The 19,279-nt window shown below is 42.9% G+C and overlaps 1 protein-coding gene across 3 annotated transcripts in view; it reads left to right on the forward strand.

Annotated features, from left to right (window-relative positions):
• LOC136709523 (rho GTPase-activating protein 42) overlaps positions 1-19,279 on the forward strand; it is a 113,816-nt gene that overhangs the window by 68,394 nt on the left and 26,143 nt on the right. For all 3 annotated transcript variants that reach the window (XM_066684820.1, XM_066684819.1, XM_066684821.1), the window contains exons 5-7: positions 12,954-13,055; positions 13,640-13,750; positions 17,083-17,187. In XM_066684820.1, the coding sequence (XP_066540917.1) occupies positions 12,954-13,055; positions 13,640-13,750; positions 17,083-17,187 (318 nt within the window). The remainder of the gene's footprint in view (positions 1-12,953; positions 13,056-13,639; positions 13,751-17,082; positions 17,188-19,279) is intronic.

The following is a 19,279-nucleotide window of genomic DNA, read 5'->3' on the forward strand; positions in this document are numbered from 1 at the left end:
GCGGCCTTTTGCTTTAGCATGGAGCTCCACAAGCCTGCCGTGTGCGTGAGAGATGTTGGGCTCGGCAGGAGGCATTCAGGATCAAGGTTTCGCAAAGGCCTTGATCATAACGAACTCTGTCAGAAGAGCTGCACACCTTCACGAACGAGGGCTTCAAGAGGAACCTTGTGAAAGACTGTTTTCTCAGGCTGGTGCCAAATGGGAGCGAGATCAGAGCGCATCGCCTTTCTTGTTGGCCATGGGCTTCCATAAAGTCAGAGTAATAAAAAAACGGAACCTTACCAGTCTTGTCAGTAGGCCTTTTTAGGCACGGTACTCATCTTTATCAGAGGAACACCTTAGATCAGATGTGTCCGTTGCTGGTTCAAGACAGTTTTATTATATCCTTGCTCAAAGTAACCTACTGAACCTGCTCCGTTCCGACGACTCTGTGGAAGGAAGGCACTCTGACTTCCTCACACTTGCCCTCAAGGAAGTGACCAATGGTGCTAGCGCAGGGTGCATCCTTTTATCCTCATTAAGCTTAACCTCAGATTTACACTGCCACGGGTTTCCAGTCACTTAAGTTCACTGTATGATATCACCCTGCTTAGTCCCAGTCAATTTAGTAATACATAGATTTGGATGCCGATATACTGTGTGATAAACCACATCAAGACGTCTGCATAATCCTAATGAAGGCCTACAGTCTGTGAATGAACAGCATTGTGTTCTTCCTTATCATCAACAACTAAGGTGCCGTTCAACAATGACATCTAACGCCAAACTGCTCCACGAGCACTGGGACGGCTTCCCTCCTCTTTGGGTGTATATGTATGCTTACTGCCCATAGTCTTAAAATTTAAGCTTTCACATCATTGTAATGCTTCACAGGGCTGTCATAGGGAGAAAAGACTGTGTCATTGCTACTCTAGGCACAGCACTGCAGAAACTGCACTATGTAACTCTTGTAACTCTTGATTTCAGCACTGTTGCGCCACCATGTTGCCCTCATTTTCATTCATATCTCTTCAATTCCGACTTGTCAAACTTGCCCGAGACATTGGATCAGAAGATGTTTTTCCGGGAGTTTTCCTTTACAGGAACTGGAGTAGCAGGTGCTGACCTCCAGGAGGGCGACTGTGAATAAAAAGCTGCTCATGTTCTCCCTGCACGCAACACTGGGGCTATGATTTGTGGAGAATTTTTAACTGGTTCGTACTGAAAGAGGCCAAATGGCAAGCAATTATGTCGAGTATTATTCTGATTGATTGGAAACATCTGAAATGAACAGTTTGATTTAACAACATCATCCTGTATTTATAATATTAAATTGCATCGTTTAGTGCCTCAGTGTTTGGCACTCTGTGTTCCATCATCAGTTGAGGAAAGCAGGTGTTGAAGGTCTTCAGATATCTCCGCTGAAAACCTTCCTCAGAAAAAAGCCGACCTGATTCCCCCGTTCACAAGGTAGTCGTGTGCTTTGGAAGCCCAGGGTTACTTTATTAAAGCAGATGTTTGTAATTATTTCAGGTTAATTAGTATCTGTGCACTGTATCAAAGCCTCATAAAGAGGCAGTGTGTGTGTGTTTGCAAAATGTTCCAGATTTTTTTTTTTCATGCTTTCTCTTTTTAATGAAGGACGTGAGCATCTGACAGAGCACTCTCTCCATTTCTCTTCTCTCTCTCTTTGCCACACTATTCCTTTTAATCATCAGCTTGATTGTGGTAGGAGTTGGTGCATGGCTGTTTATGTGTCTGCATAACGACTGACATTTTAGATAATGTCTGCTTTTTTTCTGGCAGCCCAAAAGTGATTTGTCCAAAACCTGACGCTACGGTTTAAGGCCGATTTCTGTGTTGACTCAACAAAGAGCCTACACCTTACACCGTAGGCTACGCAAAAGCCCTATACTGTTGTGAGCGTTTATACTTCTGCATTGGTGTCTGAGGCACACTGCAATTGCACCGCCACACCACTAGGGCTGAATCTCAAACGTCTTTCTGTACACTATAGTATTAGTTTCATAAATCATTCAAGTGCACTATTTAGGGAGTAGGCTGTTGTTTGAGACAGAGAATAGTTTACATGAGATGCCAGGAAAGAAACAAATACAAAGCCGGCACGTTTTTCCCACATGGTCCCGCTCCCCGTTGTTATTTTTTTTCTCTGGAGATGTCTGTATTCTTCCTTGGTTCTACATTTTTATTCATTCCTGCTGTGCGCACCATGTCTGAGGAAATCTCTCGCCATAAATTTGTGGCTGTCTGCAGTCTCTGTGTGTCTCATGTTTCTGTAATTCTTCTGTTCAGTTTGAACAATGTCTGTCCGACTACTGACCACTCAGTCATTATGGTCTGGGTCGATGTGACGGTTAGTTATATTTCTGAAGAGGGGTGCATCAGGTTATACCATAGGCTACGGTGTAGGATTCAAGTTGATGTGTTGCCTACGTTGTGGGTTCGACGCAGAATTATAAGCTAATCTTTAATGGGAACGTCTACGATTGTGGGGAAATGCTGTTCTCTGGTTTGTTTATGTTCAGAAGCTCCACACCCCGCAGTGACCTCATCTTCTACTCATTCGTTACAGATAATGGGTGAAGTGATGGCAAGAAACTTCACTCATTCATAGTTCTTACACAAATATTATAAATGCTGTTATAAACAGTAGTAAATTAATGAATACTATACATATTCGTAACACATATGACAAGCTGTTAATGTGCACAAAACTATAGCTGCAAGATGTTTCCCTCCTCTATGTGATCCTTCACATCGTCCTGTGGATTGACCTGAGCTTAGCCATGCACCTAAACAACCCTGTGTTGTACACTACATCACTAAATGCCTCCTCCAACATCTCCGTACTTAAGAAAAATATGATGTCAATTGTCATGGACTTAAAATAACCTGGGCTTTTTTTTACTGCTCGTTTTACAGTAGGTAAAAGGCTCAGGATTCTTTCCTGAAACGGGAGCATCCATTACAAGAAAATGACTGTAATGGTCTACTGGGACAGGACTAAAATCATCGAGATACTCCGGTAATAATTACATTTACCCCATGTTCACAGGCAAACTAATTCTGTCCCAAAAGGGCTTTAGTGTCTTAAATGTACACCAAACTATAAACATGATATCTGCCTACAGAGTGTGTTCAACCAGAATGGATCAACAGCCATGATTTTAGAGACTTATCTGTGTCAGGTATGGCAATGTTCATGTGTAAACATGGTATGTTTTTTTTAAGTTAGCATCCTCTGTGTGTGTGCGTGTATGTGTGTGTGTGTGTGTTTTGCTTGCAGTGGGAAGGTGTTCTATAATTAATTAATTCATGATTTCTCTTTGATGAAGGGCTTGAGCATCTGAGGGCTCTCTCTCTCTGTGTCTCTCTCTCTCTGTCTCTGTTTCTCTCTCTCTCTCTCTCTCTCTGTCTCTCTCTCTCTCTCTCTCTGTCTCTCTCACTCTCTCTCTCTCTGTCTCTCTCTCTCTCTCTGTGTCTCTCTCTCGCTCTCTCTGTCTCTCTCTGTCTCTCTCTCGCTCTCTGTTCCTGTCTCTCTCTCTCTCTCTCTCTCTCTCTCTCTCTCTCTCTCTCTCTCTCTCTCTCTCTCTCTCTCTCTTTCCCTCTCTCTCTCTCTCTGTCCCTCTCTCTCTCTCTGTCTCTCTCTGTTTCTCTCTGTCTCTCTCTCTCTCTGTCTCTCTCTCTCTCTCTTTCCCTCTCTCTCTCTCTCTGTCCCTCTCTCTCTGTGTCTCTCTCTGTTTCTCTCTGTCTCTCTCTCTCTCTCTCTCTCTCTCTCTCTCTCGTGGGGGCTGCATGGTGTTGTGTGAGAGTAACCAATGATGCTGAGGTGTGATGTTTTATCGACTCTGCCGGAACTTTGGTGCAGACTGGCCATGGCACTTGAAAAGTACACAGCGGATGTGCAGAAAAACCACTCTCCCACCTCAGACGTGACTCAAAAGGAACTCATGCTGGGCCTGAGTGGGAGTCACTGCCAATCAGAAGGTCCAGAATGGCCTTCCTCCCTCTGCAATCACAGAGCCCTCTCTGTGGACAGCTGGGAGATCTGTGTGGAGAGAGGAAGTGGTGGAAGTGAACAGTGTCAGTGAGGGTCATTTCAAGGAGCAGTTTGATTATTATTATTTTGTGAATTTTGTGAAGGACAATTATGTGAATTATAGATATATAGGACAGTTACCACTTCTCTATATGTAAAAAGCTGATTTCTATGAAGTAGGCGCATGATGAGGGCATGGATGGACGAAACTGATGAATGGATGGAACCGGTTAAAGTGTGGGGTTCCCTCCGGGTGACTGTCTGTGAGGAGTGTGGTGTGTTCTCCCTGTGTCTGCGTGGGTTTCCTCCGGGTGACTGCCTGTGAGGAGTGTGGTGTGTTCTTACTGTGTCTGCGTGTGTTTCCTCCGGGTGCTCTGGTTTCCTCCCACAGTCCAAAAACACACAAAAATTGGTGACACAAAAGTGTCCATAGGTGTGAGTGTGTGAGTGAATGTGTGTGTGTGTGTGTGTGTGTTGCCCTGTGAAGGACTGGCGCCCCCTCCAGGGTGTATTCCCACCTTGTGCCCAATGATTCCAGGTAGGCTCTAGACCCACTGCGACCCTGAATTGGATAAGGGTTACAGATAATGAATGAATGAATGAATGAATGAATATAGACAAGATTATGTCGATTTCGATTAATAATTAATTAATTATGAAGGTGTTAAGGATTGTGACTTGTGAGAAATTGAAAACGGAGCCAACTTCTAAGACTGAACTTGCGGACTGAAAGCAGGTTGAGGCTTCTGTGAGTTCCTCATGAGAACTTTGAACCTCAGTGCAACAAAAATCACAGATCTTAGACGTGTATGGATTTCAGGCATTACCCAGCGTTAATGTATGCGAGGGGAGTATTCTCCGTAGATGCTGAGTTTGTCACTCCTCTCGGCTTCTCCTCGACAGTGAGAACCTGGTAACAAAGGAAGTGTGTGTCATCTGTGCTCTTCTGAGCCTCTCCTCCTCACCACAGTGGTAATTAACAAATTCATCCAGCCATCAAGAGACATCAGAGCTGGGTTATGGAGGTCACAAGGGAGGCCATGGAGAAGTTCCATCACGGCCGCTCTGGGCATGGAGTAGTCAGGATCTGTCTATGTCTCTGTGATGCCGGAGTGAAGCTGAATACCAGCAGATAAGCAGAGGGAGGAGCTATATCTGACAGGTTTGAGAGGGTCTGTCCCTGCAGAGCTGAGAACGTAAGGCCTTGGTGATGGCTGTGCGTCTCTTCCGCAGGGGTGTGTGTCAGACTGTGTGTGTACGGTTGTGGGGAAGTTCATACACATGCCCATTCTCTCTCTCTCTCTCAGACACACACACACACACACACACACACACACACAGTCAGTCCCTGTGTTCGAAATGTCCCACGTACTCACTATTCCCTACATTTCTCACTATATAGTGCACTATTATAGGGCATCATTCGCGACGAAACATTTCACTCCATAAACACAACAAACGCCATGTTCCCAGTCCACTATGATCACTGAGGCTAACTGCACACAGGAGGAGAAAGTGAACATGCAGTTTCTCAACAAACTGAATAAATATATTGCATCAAAAACATGGTCCTGTGGACAGCTGTGGCTTACTACGTGTTCTGATCACTACTTACCTGCACCAACTATCCGCTGGAGTACATTTGTTAAACACTACCAATTGTGGTGCACTGTTGAAAGATTGTGCTCGATGTTGGTGGACGCCGCTACAAAATGGCAGAACCCCAAAATAGTGCACTATATGGTGAATAGGGCACTGTTATGTACACAGCACAACACAGATCTGAGTGAATTTTAGAGCTGTGTGTCTGTGTGTGTTCAGAGCTGCTGGAAACACATTGCATTTCTCTTGCTGCATATTGCGATACAAAATAATAAAGAAAATGGGCTGGACGTTTGTCAGAGTGTGGGCCTTTCTCCGGTCAGTGAGGAGCACCTGAGATGTTACTGACGTTTCTCTCATTTGCAGAACAGAGCTGACGCAACCGGCTCCCTTTTAAAACAACCGTGTCTAAAACACTCTCAGTGTTTTTTTGCAGTGTTGCCATGAAATGGAAGAAAGGGGAGGAGAAAAGGAGGGAACGAAGGAGACGGCATTTGAAATATAAGGACAAGGGAATGGAGATGGAGGTTTCGATGGGAAGAGATTAGACCATCCGAACAGGATGTGGCGCTAAGAGGGGTTACAGTTTGCATTTCATTTGTACGTCCATGTGTCCTCTGGCTGTTTACGTTTCGTCCTCTGAGTGTGTGGGAGTGTATGAGAGTGTGTGGGAGCGAAAGAGGGGGCTTTGTGTAGGGCCCTGTGCTGGACTATGTACTGTTCCACTATAAAGTGTGTATGCCCTCCTTGTTTCTACACTCACTGTTCATTTTATCAGCGTCACTGAGCATACAGGTGCACTTTATATTTTTCCAATTATAGACTGTAGCCTGTTTGTTGTTCTGCATGCTTTGTTACCCCACTTTCATCCTGTTTTGTTAGACAGAGAGAGAGACTTGTTAGACAGAGAGAGAGAAGGAGAGAGAGAGAGACAAAAGGGCGATGTAGGTTGAACTCAGTTTTCAACATCATCTCACAGTGTGTATGAACTTCACAGTGCTCTTAAAAGTGGCCAGAGTGCTGAGTGACCCTGGGAGAGGTCAGTTTAGCAAACAGAAGGTAGGTTTAAAAGGAACTGTCCCCAGGCCTGCTGAGATAATTGAAAAGTGGAGACATTCCAATCGCTCAGGCTTACTGAATAACCAGGCCTAATGCTGTATGAGTCACTCAGTTGTGTGTGTGCATGTGTTTTGGCATCTGTTGTTATAAAAACATAAATAAATGTCTTTCTTTGGAAGTTTTATCTTTGGCCCGTTTCCGGCAGAAGAATTATTTCACTTAGAAAATCATCAAAGCACTTGACCCAGGGGACTAGGACCATTGCACATGATTATGAGTCTTTTAGATTCTCTAAAACGTCTCTGGTGTTGGTGTGTGCTTCGAAATGATGATCAGCAGCATCCCTTTTGGGTTTTAAGATGGATATAAATAAATACAACCAACTTGTAGGACTGAACATTGGAGGAGTCTTTTAAAGATGCAGGATTTCCTCACCATTTGCTGTTCTCCAGTCAGTTTGCTCTAATGGGTTTATGAAGCCCAAATGTCTGTAAAAGTGTCTGCTCACAGCAGGAGTTTTTAGACAACAAAGAGACATCCAAAGTTGAAAAGCATTAACAGAGATGAGGATATTGATCTATTCCTGCTCCATAGGTGGGTAATTGACTTACTTTCGCTGTTTAAGATTGTTTAAGGTGGAACTGACTCTAAATTCAAGAGACCAATGACTGCATGAAAGTAAACGCAGAGCAAAAATGCTACAAACTCAGATTACAAATGAGTTTCTTTGGTAATTAAAATAATAAAGTAATAAACCGAATAAAAACTTACAAACAGGTTAAACTTCCACATTCAAACCACAGTAGTTTTTTTCTGCAAACACACCCTTCCATCTCAAATGATGCAGAGCTTCTAAATGTAAAGACAACAGCATTTCCTCACAATCTTAGAAGTTTTTAAGGTAAATTTCGACTTTTCTCATTTTTATGTAAATGAATGTCCTTTTCAAAAATTGTAGCCGTCATTGCCCACATACATCTCTGCATCTTTACGTTGCCGTAGACGTTAAGCAATAATTCCACTAGAGAGCAGTTCAGAGTGAAAAGTTTCTAACAACAACAACAGATGGCAGCGGTGGAGGAGGAGCTGATGATGTAAATGGTGATGGACTGAGAGGATATTTAATATGTGACAAATGGATGGAGAATTTTTTTTTTAAATTATAATCTTTCCAATCATGTTTCTCTCATGTTTCCAGTGGCACTGCTCCGTTATGTATCCCTAAGCTTTCCAAGAATTTGCACTAATGAGGAATGAAATAAACACAGAGTACAGACAGAAGGCTCGTTGCGAATCCATATCCATTTCTAACATTGAGTAAAAATGCGCCTAGTCGTAAGTAATCACACATTCTGTGATGTTGAGGTCTGGGCTCCAAGAAGTGCCCTTTTAGAAGAATCTGGAAGGAAATTTTAAAAAGCTGCACGCTCTCTGAAGCAGATGCTCTGGCAGGCCGTGTGACATGCTTCTTTTGAATACATCTGTATATATTAACTTCTACACCATCAGATTTCTTTATTGCAGTCAGGGACTTCAAGTGTTCATGTGATTTTTTTTTTTCCCTTCTTCCCCCCATGAGCTTATAGTGTGAGAACATGCAAAAAGGAACAGATTCTACAGCAGTTGAAGTGCAATGTCAAAGGAGAATGAGAAGTTTTCAAATCCTGATGTCAAAAAAGGAATCATATCAAGGCAGTGGGACTTTCATCAGATAAACTGAAATAAATTAATAAATAAAGCTTTTTATCTTTGAGAGACAGCAGGAAAACAAGCTCCACTCTCATATTCAGAGTCAAACATTCAGAGTCCGTCCTTCCGCTGTAAGAAGACAACTCACTACCGTGGGTCTGAAAGAACATGGAGCTGTTCCAGAGAACAGGAAATAGACAAAACAAAGATTTGTTAGTTAAATGAAGGAATTGCTGCTGTTCTTCAGTGCATCTCTGAAGGTGTTTGAGTGTGTGTGTGTGTGTGTGTGTGTGTGTGTATGAGTGTGTGTGTTTTCTATGTGCACTTGTATGCTTTTGACTTCTGTTGGATGAAGTCATCACAAGGACTCTGAAGGGACTTCATTGATGGCCTCAAGCTTTTAATTTCACTCCATCTGTCTGCGTACACGTGTGTGTTTGTGTGTGTGTGTGTGTGTGTGTGTGTGTGTGTACATTGGTTTTCTCATGAGTTTAAGCAACTTACACTCTTTCTGAGAAGGAGTTACGTTGTCATGTTGTTTACGCTCCAATAAAAAAGCCCATGAACCTGGAGGGAAATGAATTGTCTATCAAGCGGCTTCTAATATATTTATTCATTTTGTTTGTTTGTTTATTTTATTATTTGCCTTAACCCTCGTCCCACTGGAGCTCTTAAAATATAGATGGCAAAAATATATAAATCTACTTTCCTTGGCTTTTTCTCTGGTATCATTTCCCTGGGCACAGTCAAGGAGGAGAGAAACCTGGCGGTGAAATTATTTATTGATTTCGGAGGTTTTTGGGGCCACGTCCTCGCTGAGTCTTTTGTCAGCGCGGTTTGAACCAGGATGAGGTTGCTGGAGCATAATGTTTAGCCAGGCTGGATCAGTAGCCATTTAGATTAAGCTGGAGGTTAATGTGAGGGCCATGGGAAACATAATAAACAGCGGCTCTCTGGTTTCACTCGCTACTTCCTCCCTGCAGTGTCGCCACCGATTGTTTCCGGCGCTGGGCGCCTCCTTCCTGGTCTAGACTAACATCTAGTCTATGTTTTAGCTTTATTTATTTATTTTTTTATTCCTTAGTTAGTTCTGGTCTTGTTGTTAAGGCGTTTTCACACCTGAACTTTGTAGTCCAGTTAAATCAGACTCTGGTTCGTTTACACCTTTGATGTGATTCGTTTGTGCAGGTATCACGCAGTAATCACACTGGACCAAAACACTGCACCGAGACCCTTGAGTGGAGGTGGTCTTGGTCCGGTCCCAAACGATCTCTGGAGCAGTTTGTGGTGAGAATGTGATCTGTCCTCAATCCAACCCAAATACCAGATGAACTCCTCAAGTTTGCATTATGCATGACTCCACAACACTTGAGCTTCTTGCTCACGCCCCATACAGGTCTGACCGATATGTGAAAAGCACGTTTTAATTTGTTGTAACTGGTCAGACGTATACGCTTTCTGTTATAGATCACAGACTCTTGCATGTGTCTAGAGCCAGGGCTTCCCACAGTCCTGTACTTCAACTGCCGAGTCACACAGGTGAGACCGTTCTGGAAATTGAACTGATCCCTGAGCTACAGGAAACATGCTAATTCAATAATAGCTAATAGAGTGAGCCATGTTTTCTGACTCTGAGCGAAGACCTTCTGAACGGACCCTGAACTCGTTTGGCTTGGAGAGGTCAGAGAATGGAGCGAGCTGTCTGGCTCTAAGCCTCTCTCTCTGCCCTGCAGCTTTGGCTCTGGAAAGTGCTGGGAAGTGTCAGCCGAGGGAGAAAGAGAGAGAGAGAGAAATGACAGAATGAAGATAGCACGACAGGTGGGCTCTCTGACAGGCCTCTCTCGAGCCCCTCACAACATCAGTGTTTATAAGAGCTATCTGTCTGTCAAACCAAGCTAGAAGTCCAGACCTGCTCGAGGTGGAAATTAGCACCAGCTCTAATTAGAAATGGGCTCTCTCTGTCTCTATCTCACTCTCTGACTTTAATGTTCTCTCATGAACGTAAGGGTAGATCCTACTGCACAAATATCACAATACCTGATGCCATTTCACAATCCTCTCCCTGTCCAGATAGGTGTAGGTGAACCCTACACACATGAGCTTAAGGCTTGCTGCCCCCAGTGTTTTGGTATGAAGTATTGGAACTGTTTTCTCTGTTGCAGTGAAGCTCCATCCAGTGCCTATTGAATTATTTGGAGTGCGTGATCCTGATTGTGGTTGGAGAATGTACAATTTATCTGGAGATATTAGACCTTGTCCATTATCAATATCATTGCTCTCTAGCAGCTAAACATGGATTCTTAACATTTCAAAGATGGCCCTTTTCAAGAAAATGGACTCTGGATCTTGAACTTGTTCTTTTCAGGATCACCAGTTTGATGGGAACCAAGGCTGCTTCATTTCACAGAGTTTACTGTGTTTTAAGAGTGCACATTCATAACGGAGAGAAAGAACAATATGTAAATATAAAAAATAAAGGGATTTTAACATTGCTGACCAACATAATCCCAACAAGATGAAATTTGCCAAAACTTATCAAACTTGGTCTAGATTCTAGATCAAAAGTTACTTTCTCCAGGGGAAGTATAGAAGCAATCTGGGAAACCCACAGTTATAAATAAGGTACCTGTTGTGAAGACTAGAAAAGCAATAAACATTTCCTAGCTATGTAAAAGGCTTGCTTCAAACTATATTTAAATGTGGTTTCAAGTCTCCCATTCAAAATATACATAGGGCATGTAGTACATTTCATACGAAATTTTTTTTGTTTTACCAAGTGAACTGCCTTCAGAAAGCACTTGTCACCCCCTTCCAAAAACAATGAAAAAGGGTGCCCTTGTATGCTTTACATTAATAACAAGAGTCAGGTCGAGCTGGGAAGATCTTGAGATTTTACTTAAGTACAATTGAGCAGACATCCATAAGTCTGGATGAAGTGTTGGCCAAACTTTGGGTTATAATATAGACTTGTTTATGTTGGTGGAAAGGAGCTGAACTGTTCAAAATTAGGAGCATAAACTGGAACAGAACCCATTCCACATTGGTCGAAAAGAGGTAACAGAAATGCCAACAGTGTCTCAGGAATTTGTTACCCAAAAGGAATTGGTTTGGCTTAGTCTGTGTGTAGATAAATCCACCAATCAGTCATGGACTATTTTAATAACTTTCAGGATATCACCTTGTCCACCTGGGTGTGAGGGTTCTACAGTTGACAGTGTGTACTTTATGGGTTAGGACCAGAGCGTTGCGGTGCTGCTCTCCACAACCAGTCTTTGTGTGAATAAAACAAGGTGAACTTCTCAAGGCCAGAAGAGCTGTTTTAGACTAAGCACACAATGAACCTTGAGCTCAGTTTGAGAAACAAGTCCCTCTTGTGTAGTGAGGCGTCCCTCCACCCTCCAGATTGTCTCGCTCTGAAATAGCCTTGCTGTAAATCACAGGTTGAAAAAGTAAAGGAGATAGCACCAGGCAATCTCTCTGTGATCTGAGCGGCGTTTCGCGGACCTGTTGTTGCAGACTAAGAGCTCCACCTAGCGGCTCGGCCGATATATCACCGCCTATAGTGTCTCGTGAATGTGACTGTGGGCTGTATAGTCTACGTTTTGATTGATTGTGTTTTTAAGGGATTGAAAGATTTTAAATGACTGCAAACTAAGTGTGATTTTAAAATTGTAATTTTTTTTATTTTAACTACCTTTTAATTTAGTGCTTCATCTTAAGACTAGTGAGTACTGTGAATTATTCAGTGACCTATATGAAATAAATATGGCAGTTATGTGGCAATGAGACTTAAAAACTGAAGTGTGTGCTCCATTACAGGCCTCCGCTGTGTTTAGGATTACAAGGCTACAACTAAGCTACATTTACCCGCTAACAAATACCAATCACTTACCTGTTGAAGGTAATAGCTAACTGCACAGCACAAGCGTCTGTAACAAGGGAGCCTTATTACCATATTTCAAAATGTTTGATTGTGATTGGTTCAAGTACATTTACGGTGAAAAAGAGTCATGAACTCTGAGCTATGGAAACACAAATCAGTCTACACCTGTCAGCCATAACATTAAAGTCACCTCCTTGTTACTACACTCATTGTCCGGTTTTCATTTGCATTGGCGAGGTGGTGGTGGTGGTGTGTTAGTGTTAGCTTTGCGCTGTTACGAGTGGATCAGACACAGCAGTCAATTCTGTTTTTAATCACTGTGTCCACACACTTCACTCTGTTAAACACCTACCTCATTGGTCAGCCTTGTAGATGTAAGGTCAGAGAGAGTAGCTCATCTGGTTTTGTGCAGTTTGTGTTGGTCGTCCTCTAGACTTTTTTTGGGTGGTGAACCAGATCATACACAGTCTACCAACCAAAAATATGTATAGTCTGTGTTTGTTGGATGTTTCAGTTATTACTTTTGCAATTCTCAAGTTGGGAAAATCTGGGAAAGCATCTTTATTGGGTCATACATTACCCCAAGTAACATTACATTTACCCAAGTGTGGATTTAGACAGTTTTGCCTCTCTGGTTACCATGTGTTTACATGCAGTTCTTTTCATATTCACCTTGGACAGGAGGAAAAAAAGAAGTTTGACAAAGAGACGGAGAAGTACTACTCGACCCTGGAGAAGCATCTAAACCTTTCCTCCAAGAAAAAGGAGTCATTACTTCAAGAGGTGAGTCAGTGAGTGGGGAGATAACCTCCTGTTTGTCTTTGTTATTCAGACCTCAACCAGGATTAAAGGCTTTGTGATGACTTCACTCCTGTGTCTCTTGTGAGAGACGGCAAGTTCAGGGGTTTTATGAATATGTATCAGACACAGTGTATTTATCTTGTTATTGTGTCCCCAGAATGTCTAGAGCTATAGTACTCTACTATAGACTTAGACCACCCTCTCAGTGCTTAATTCCATGGTGTTCACTCCTGTTTTAATTAAGTATTGGAGGTTTACTGCGTAATATTATCAACTGCAAGCAATTGTTATGTACATTAACATTGTAAACATTGGTGGGCTTGTTAAATCCAGATGTTGCAGGTGAGGGGATTTGCAGATCCAAGTGTTTTTTTTATCCATTTTGGCTAGGCCGGGTGTTGGAACTTGTGCCCAGATGCTAATCTGGTTACACAGTGGCCAAACCTGAGCCAGAACCCACTGATGTATCCATTAACCTTGGCACAAACAAGCCCAAATACCTGCAGGTGAGCAGTGCTGAGCTCCTCTCCGTTTCCAGGGTAACGCCAGTCTTTGTCGCTCTGCAGGCTGATGCTCAGATTGATAAAGAGAGGCAGCTCTTCTACGACGCCTCGCTGGAATATGTCTTTAAAGTCCAGGAGGTCCAGGAGAAGAAGAAGTTTGAGTTTGTGGAGCCGGTAAGACCTCACAGAGCCTGGGTGCTCTGGTGATATTGAGATTGTGCATCCTGTGTAAAAATTTGAAAAGTTTGAAGGCTGTAACATTTGTTAATACACACACACACACATTTTATTTCCTGTTTTTAATGGGACATTCTTTTACACATGCGGGAATCAAAGGATCAAAGAACACAGCAGTATTCTCCCCCCGACTAAACAGCAGTGTTCAAAATGGCCGCTTTCAGCGCCTGTTCCTTCAAATGATAATGAGCCACTCACTGTTCACCCTGACCCAAGCACACAGCAGCGAGGAGCGAGGAGCAAATGCTCTAGTTTTTAGCTGTTTTCGCTCTGTTGTCCTTCTCCTACATTTTTGTAAACCTCAAATTTGCACCCTCACATGAATGTGGGTGTAGCGATGTAATTGGAGAGACTCATACAAGGGGACAGGGCAATTCTAAAGTCTCTGCACATGACATCAGAGGCAGCACACGATCAGAACGGCTCATTTTTTATCCCTTGTTTCTGACTAAGGCATCATGTTGGGCTTATTTCACAGTTTGTGGGTTGGTGGGCTCCAGATTACAAATGTGTGAACACAACTAAACAAGTGGGTTTTTTAAGACGTGAGATCTTTCCAATTATTAGTTGATTCCGCTGTTTGTATACGTTGATACCCTTCTGTCCTGCTCCTAAAGGCCTAACCAATGGGAGCACTGGGGGGTGATATAGAAATGTTTTCTTTGGCCCCTGAACTAAAACCCATTGTTCTGCTGCTGAGTAGCAATTTTCTTTTCTTTATTTTCCCTCCCACTGTATTGATGCAAAGTGACCTTAAGTGTGACAAAGGCACCTTACTTAGTCAAATACAGAGGGACAACAATGTTGCATGCAGTTTCTGAGCAACATCTGTGGAAAAAACTAGAGATTTAAAATCACAGCACAATATTCTTCCTCCAGCACACTACACAGCTTACACACACACACACACACACAGCACACACACACACACCACACACAATGTAATCATTGATATATACAGTTTATGCATGCTGTTTGCACTTGCCTCCAACATGTTTATAATCTCCTGACAGTATAAACCAGACTCGGAGCATTTTATAAATCAATTGACAAACAGTAAACGGTGAATTTCCGTGGTGAACCAGGGCTATTCTGAGCTTTGAGGTTGCCAGTCAAAGCTTTAGCGAATATGAGGAAAAACACGACTGTGATAATGCTGACATCTGTGGGATTCTAGTGCCATGTTAACAGCAAGATAATAACAATTCACAGTTGGTTTTTGGCCGTTCCAATTTAAACTCAGACATTTGAAGCCTGCGAGACCTGTGTTTTGTTTTATTTATTTATTTATTTTTATTATTATTTACTATCAATTTACAATATCTGGAATTATAGGTAATCATTCCAAAGAGAATTACCCTCTTTAAACTCATTTAAATTCGTCAATTCTAGTTATGGAGCAGATGCAAATGAGTCTAAGGTCCCCTAGAGGAGTGTAAAACCAACAACAGTGGAACTGTGTCATCTGGAGTTTCTGTACTCTACATAAGAGCTTTTGGATGAGTTGGAGAGGCTTTTCTGGTCCAGAAATCAGTATGTGATCATTGGCAGTGGAGTTCCAATATCTCGAAGAGTAAAAGTTGTTACTCCTGAGAATAGGGGATGATATACCTATTAATACACTTGGTTTCTCGATGCAATTTGGCCATTGCCAGTGACGTTTATCTCTGTATCTCACCTCTGCAACTAAGACGTCAGTGGTGGAATACAGCCCCTGGAAATCTGAGAGGGCTTTGGCAGAAGTGTGCTGGAGAGTCTTTGTCAGTGCTAACATCTTAAGTGCAAGACGTTAACAGGAAGCATTAAGCTCTCAGGTATTACGAGGCCAAGAGAGTGAGATGGAGACTAAGTGCTTCTGGAGTCATCTCCTTTGTTTACATCTTCCGGCAGCGACTCTGGCAAACACACAGCCAAAGCGTAAATCTCCAGACACAAGAGCGGAGCCTGCGGCTATGACAGCGCTCGACCTTGGCTTATGGTGAAGGCGGCCGTGAATTAAGTGACTCATCTGCGGTCATTAAGCGTATTTATGCCAGCACTTTCCAAACTGTGAGTAAGGGTTCGATAAGGGGAGGAGAAAGTTCTAAGCCTGTGACAGCCACCGTGTTTATTGCTTTGCGCAGGAATAGCCTGCCCAACCCTCAGTGGGGCCACACCAGTCTAATCTGCAGACTCATGGTAATACATCAGCTTTAAAGCTTTCCGTAAAAGCCCCTGTCTGAGCCCCAAGCGATACAGCGTCTTACCACGGCACGTACAGATGAAGCCCTGACTGTTAACCCTCACACAATACGTCCGACAGACACCTCCACACAACTTCTTCCGCAGAATGCGGGCTTTGCCCACGTTTGCAGTGTACAACTTTTGCTCTGCATACTTTGTTAGCCCCTGTTCACTCTGCTCTTCAATGTTCAGGACCCCCACAGGGCAGGTATGATCTGGATGGTGGATCATTCTCAGCACTGCTGTGACACTGCCTTGGTGGTGGTGTGTTAGTGTGTGTTTCACTGGTATGAAAGGATCAGACACAGCACTGTTGCTGGAGTTTTTGAACACAGTGTCCACTCACTGTCGACTCTGTTAGACACTCCTAACCTCGTTGGTCCACCTTGTAGATGTGAAGTCTGATTGCTGCATTGTTTGTGTTGGTCATTCTCTAGTCCATCAGTGGAAACAGGACGCAGTTGGCTGGATAGTTTTGGATGGTGGACTGTTCTCAGTCCAGCTGTGTCAGTCCAGTAAGCTCCAGTAGTGCTGCTGTGTCTGATACACTTGTAACAGCACAACATACACTAACACAACTACCACCACGTCCGTGTCACTGCAGCTCTGAGGATGATCCACCACCCAAAACATACCTGCTCTCTGGTGTCTTGACCATTGAAGATCAGGGTGAAAGGGTGTAAACAAAGTATGCAGAGCAACAGGCCAGCTACTATCTGTAAGTGTTCCCGTATGAATGGTGGAGCAGACAGGATGAGTGTGTGATGTCTTGCAATAAACTGATCCGGGTGAAGCTGTAACAGAAATGAATGACTGGGTTGACTGACCGGTCTTAAAATATTGTTGATATCGCTTCAGCCAAATTTAGTCCTATTCTAGGGGAATACTAACAGCTCCATTAACATTTAAATATTTTAGTTGTATGCAAATATATGGACAACATTGGATCAAATAACATTTGATTTGATTTGATATTTTGCACATGACTTTAGGGAGTATATTAAAGTCTAATCAGTCTTAAATGCGCCTGTTGTTGTTTGTTGCAGCTCCTGGCCTTCTTGCAGGGTCTGTTCAACTTCTACCATGAGGGATATGAGCTGGCCCATGAGTTTAATCCCTACAAACAGCAACTCCAGTTCAACCTCCAGAACGTAAGAACGCCGTTCTGTGCTATTATCTACATGTAATGATTCTTCAAATGAACCAGCGGCTGCAGAAATAGCCTTAGTAGCCAGTGGAGGATTCCTTCTGTCATTGGGTTCCCTTTAGGGCCATAATAACGAAAGAGAATGTCACCTGTGCTAAATAGTTCAACTTTAATTCAACCTTTTTCAGTCACCTCCAGTGTTTTCTCCAAGACGTTGTGTACACCAAGTACCTCTGGAAATAGAAGGTAAAAGTGACTGTCTTCAGAGAGTCTGTTGTTTTTTCCATCCTCTTTTAAAAAGCCATTTCCAGTATAAATCCCCCAGAGCTTGTGGTCAGGGTTTTTCTGTCCAGGCTTTGCTCTATGACCCTTCACTAAGCTGAGATTTGGTGTTGTGTAGTTGCAGTTAAACTGGTAATGTAGAGCAAAGCTGTATAACACCAGCTGCAGCTTAGCCGCTAAAACCAGGGGTTACAATATGCAATATTTTATTGCCTAAAATTCTCAGACTGCTCAGGTCTGTGCTAGTTGGCTGCAGATTTGTGGTCAAAATCAGAAATTCATGGAGGAAATGTTCGTTTGGATTTAGAACAGTCTGAGAGTGTTCCTAGGAGGACAGGATGCAAGTGTGAATGGCTTGATTTATTGGGATTCATATCAGAACAAGTCTAACACTGACACTGGTGAATCAGTAGGTGTTTATATTCACGCAGTGCCATGAAACATGGGGTGGTGAGGTAGGAACAAGGGCATAGAAACTATACCAAAATATAAAAACAATAACAGCTCATGGACAGGGAAGAAACAGGGCAAGGCCGCTTTGAAGGTTACAACGTTAACATGATTTTTCAACATTAATCTTGGCATAATTTATCAGTGTAAACTTGTCCAAAGGTCAGTGTTCACACAGTGGATCACTAGTGCTGCACTATTTAAGGTGGAATGGAAGTTCAGCTATGAAGCCTTCTGGAATGTGCTATGCACTACCCTCCCTCTGCAGTTTGTGCAAACCGTTTTGATAGTGTCTTTTCACCCCAGATTTTTCAGTTTCCTTATTTTGGTTAAACACAGATTAGGGCTAAATGATGAGATTAAGGTTCAATTCCATGTTGCTGTCTTTTGTCTGCTGGGTAACCCAAGGCATGGGCTTAGTGTGTGATCGCCGTTCATTTCAATACCTGGTTTCTGTAGTGTGTCACATAGTGCATCACTAACACAAGTCAATTTCACAGCAAGTGTGTGATCATTTCAGTTAGCTGTTTGCATAATGGGCTGTAAGCTTTCGTTGGAAACACTTTAGAATAAGGGTACATTAATGAACGGTACATAAAGCAGTGTTTACTATAAGATTAAGTACAGCAACAGTTAATCATTATTATATGATAGGAACAAGAATTAGGGTTGTTTTAGGATTTTAGAAAATGTTTGTTAATGTTAGTTCTTGTTTATTATTATTATTTTACTTTATTAATCATTTTGGCATTAAATAATCATTTATTAAGGTATATTACTGTATTTAATTGTATCCTTTTGAATTAATGTACTCTTAATTGAAAGTGTTACCCTTTATAGGGTACCCTTCATTTTATAGGAAGTGCGTAATATTAAAAATGACTATTATCATGAATATGCTATATTCAGGGCGGCACGGTGGCACAGCAGGTAGATGTCGCAGTCACACAGCTCCAGGAACCTTGAGGTTGTGGGTTCGATTCCCGTTCCGGGTGACTGTCTGTGAGGAGTGTGGTGTGTTCTCCCTGTGTCTGCGTGGGTTTCCTCCGGGTGACTGTCTGTGAGGAGTGTGGTGTGTTCTCCCTGTGTCTGCGTGGGTTTCCTCCGGGTGACTGTCTGTGAGGAGTGTGGTGTGTTCTCCCTGTGTCTGCGTGGGTTTCCTCCGGGTGACTGTCTGTGAGGAGTGTGGTGTGTTCTCCCTGTGTCTGCGTGGGTTTCCTCCGGGTGACTGTCTGTGAGGAGTATGGTGTGTTCTCTCTGTGTCTGCGTGGGTTTCCTCCGGGTGACTGTCTGTGAGGAGTGTGGTGTGTTCTCCCTGTGTCTGCGTGGGTTTCCTCCGGGTGCTTCGGTTTTCTCCCATGGTC

The sequence above is a fragment of the Hoplias malabaricus genome, chromosome 11 (genome assembly GCF_029633855.1).
Source record: "Hoplias malabaricus isolate fHopMal1 chromosome 11, fHopMal1.hap1, whole genome shotgun sequence".
Taxonomy (NCBI): domain Eukaryota; kingdom Metazoa; phylum Chordata; class Actinopteri; order Characiformes; family Erythrinidae; genus Hoplias; species Hoplias malabaricus.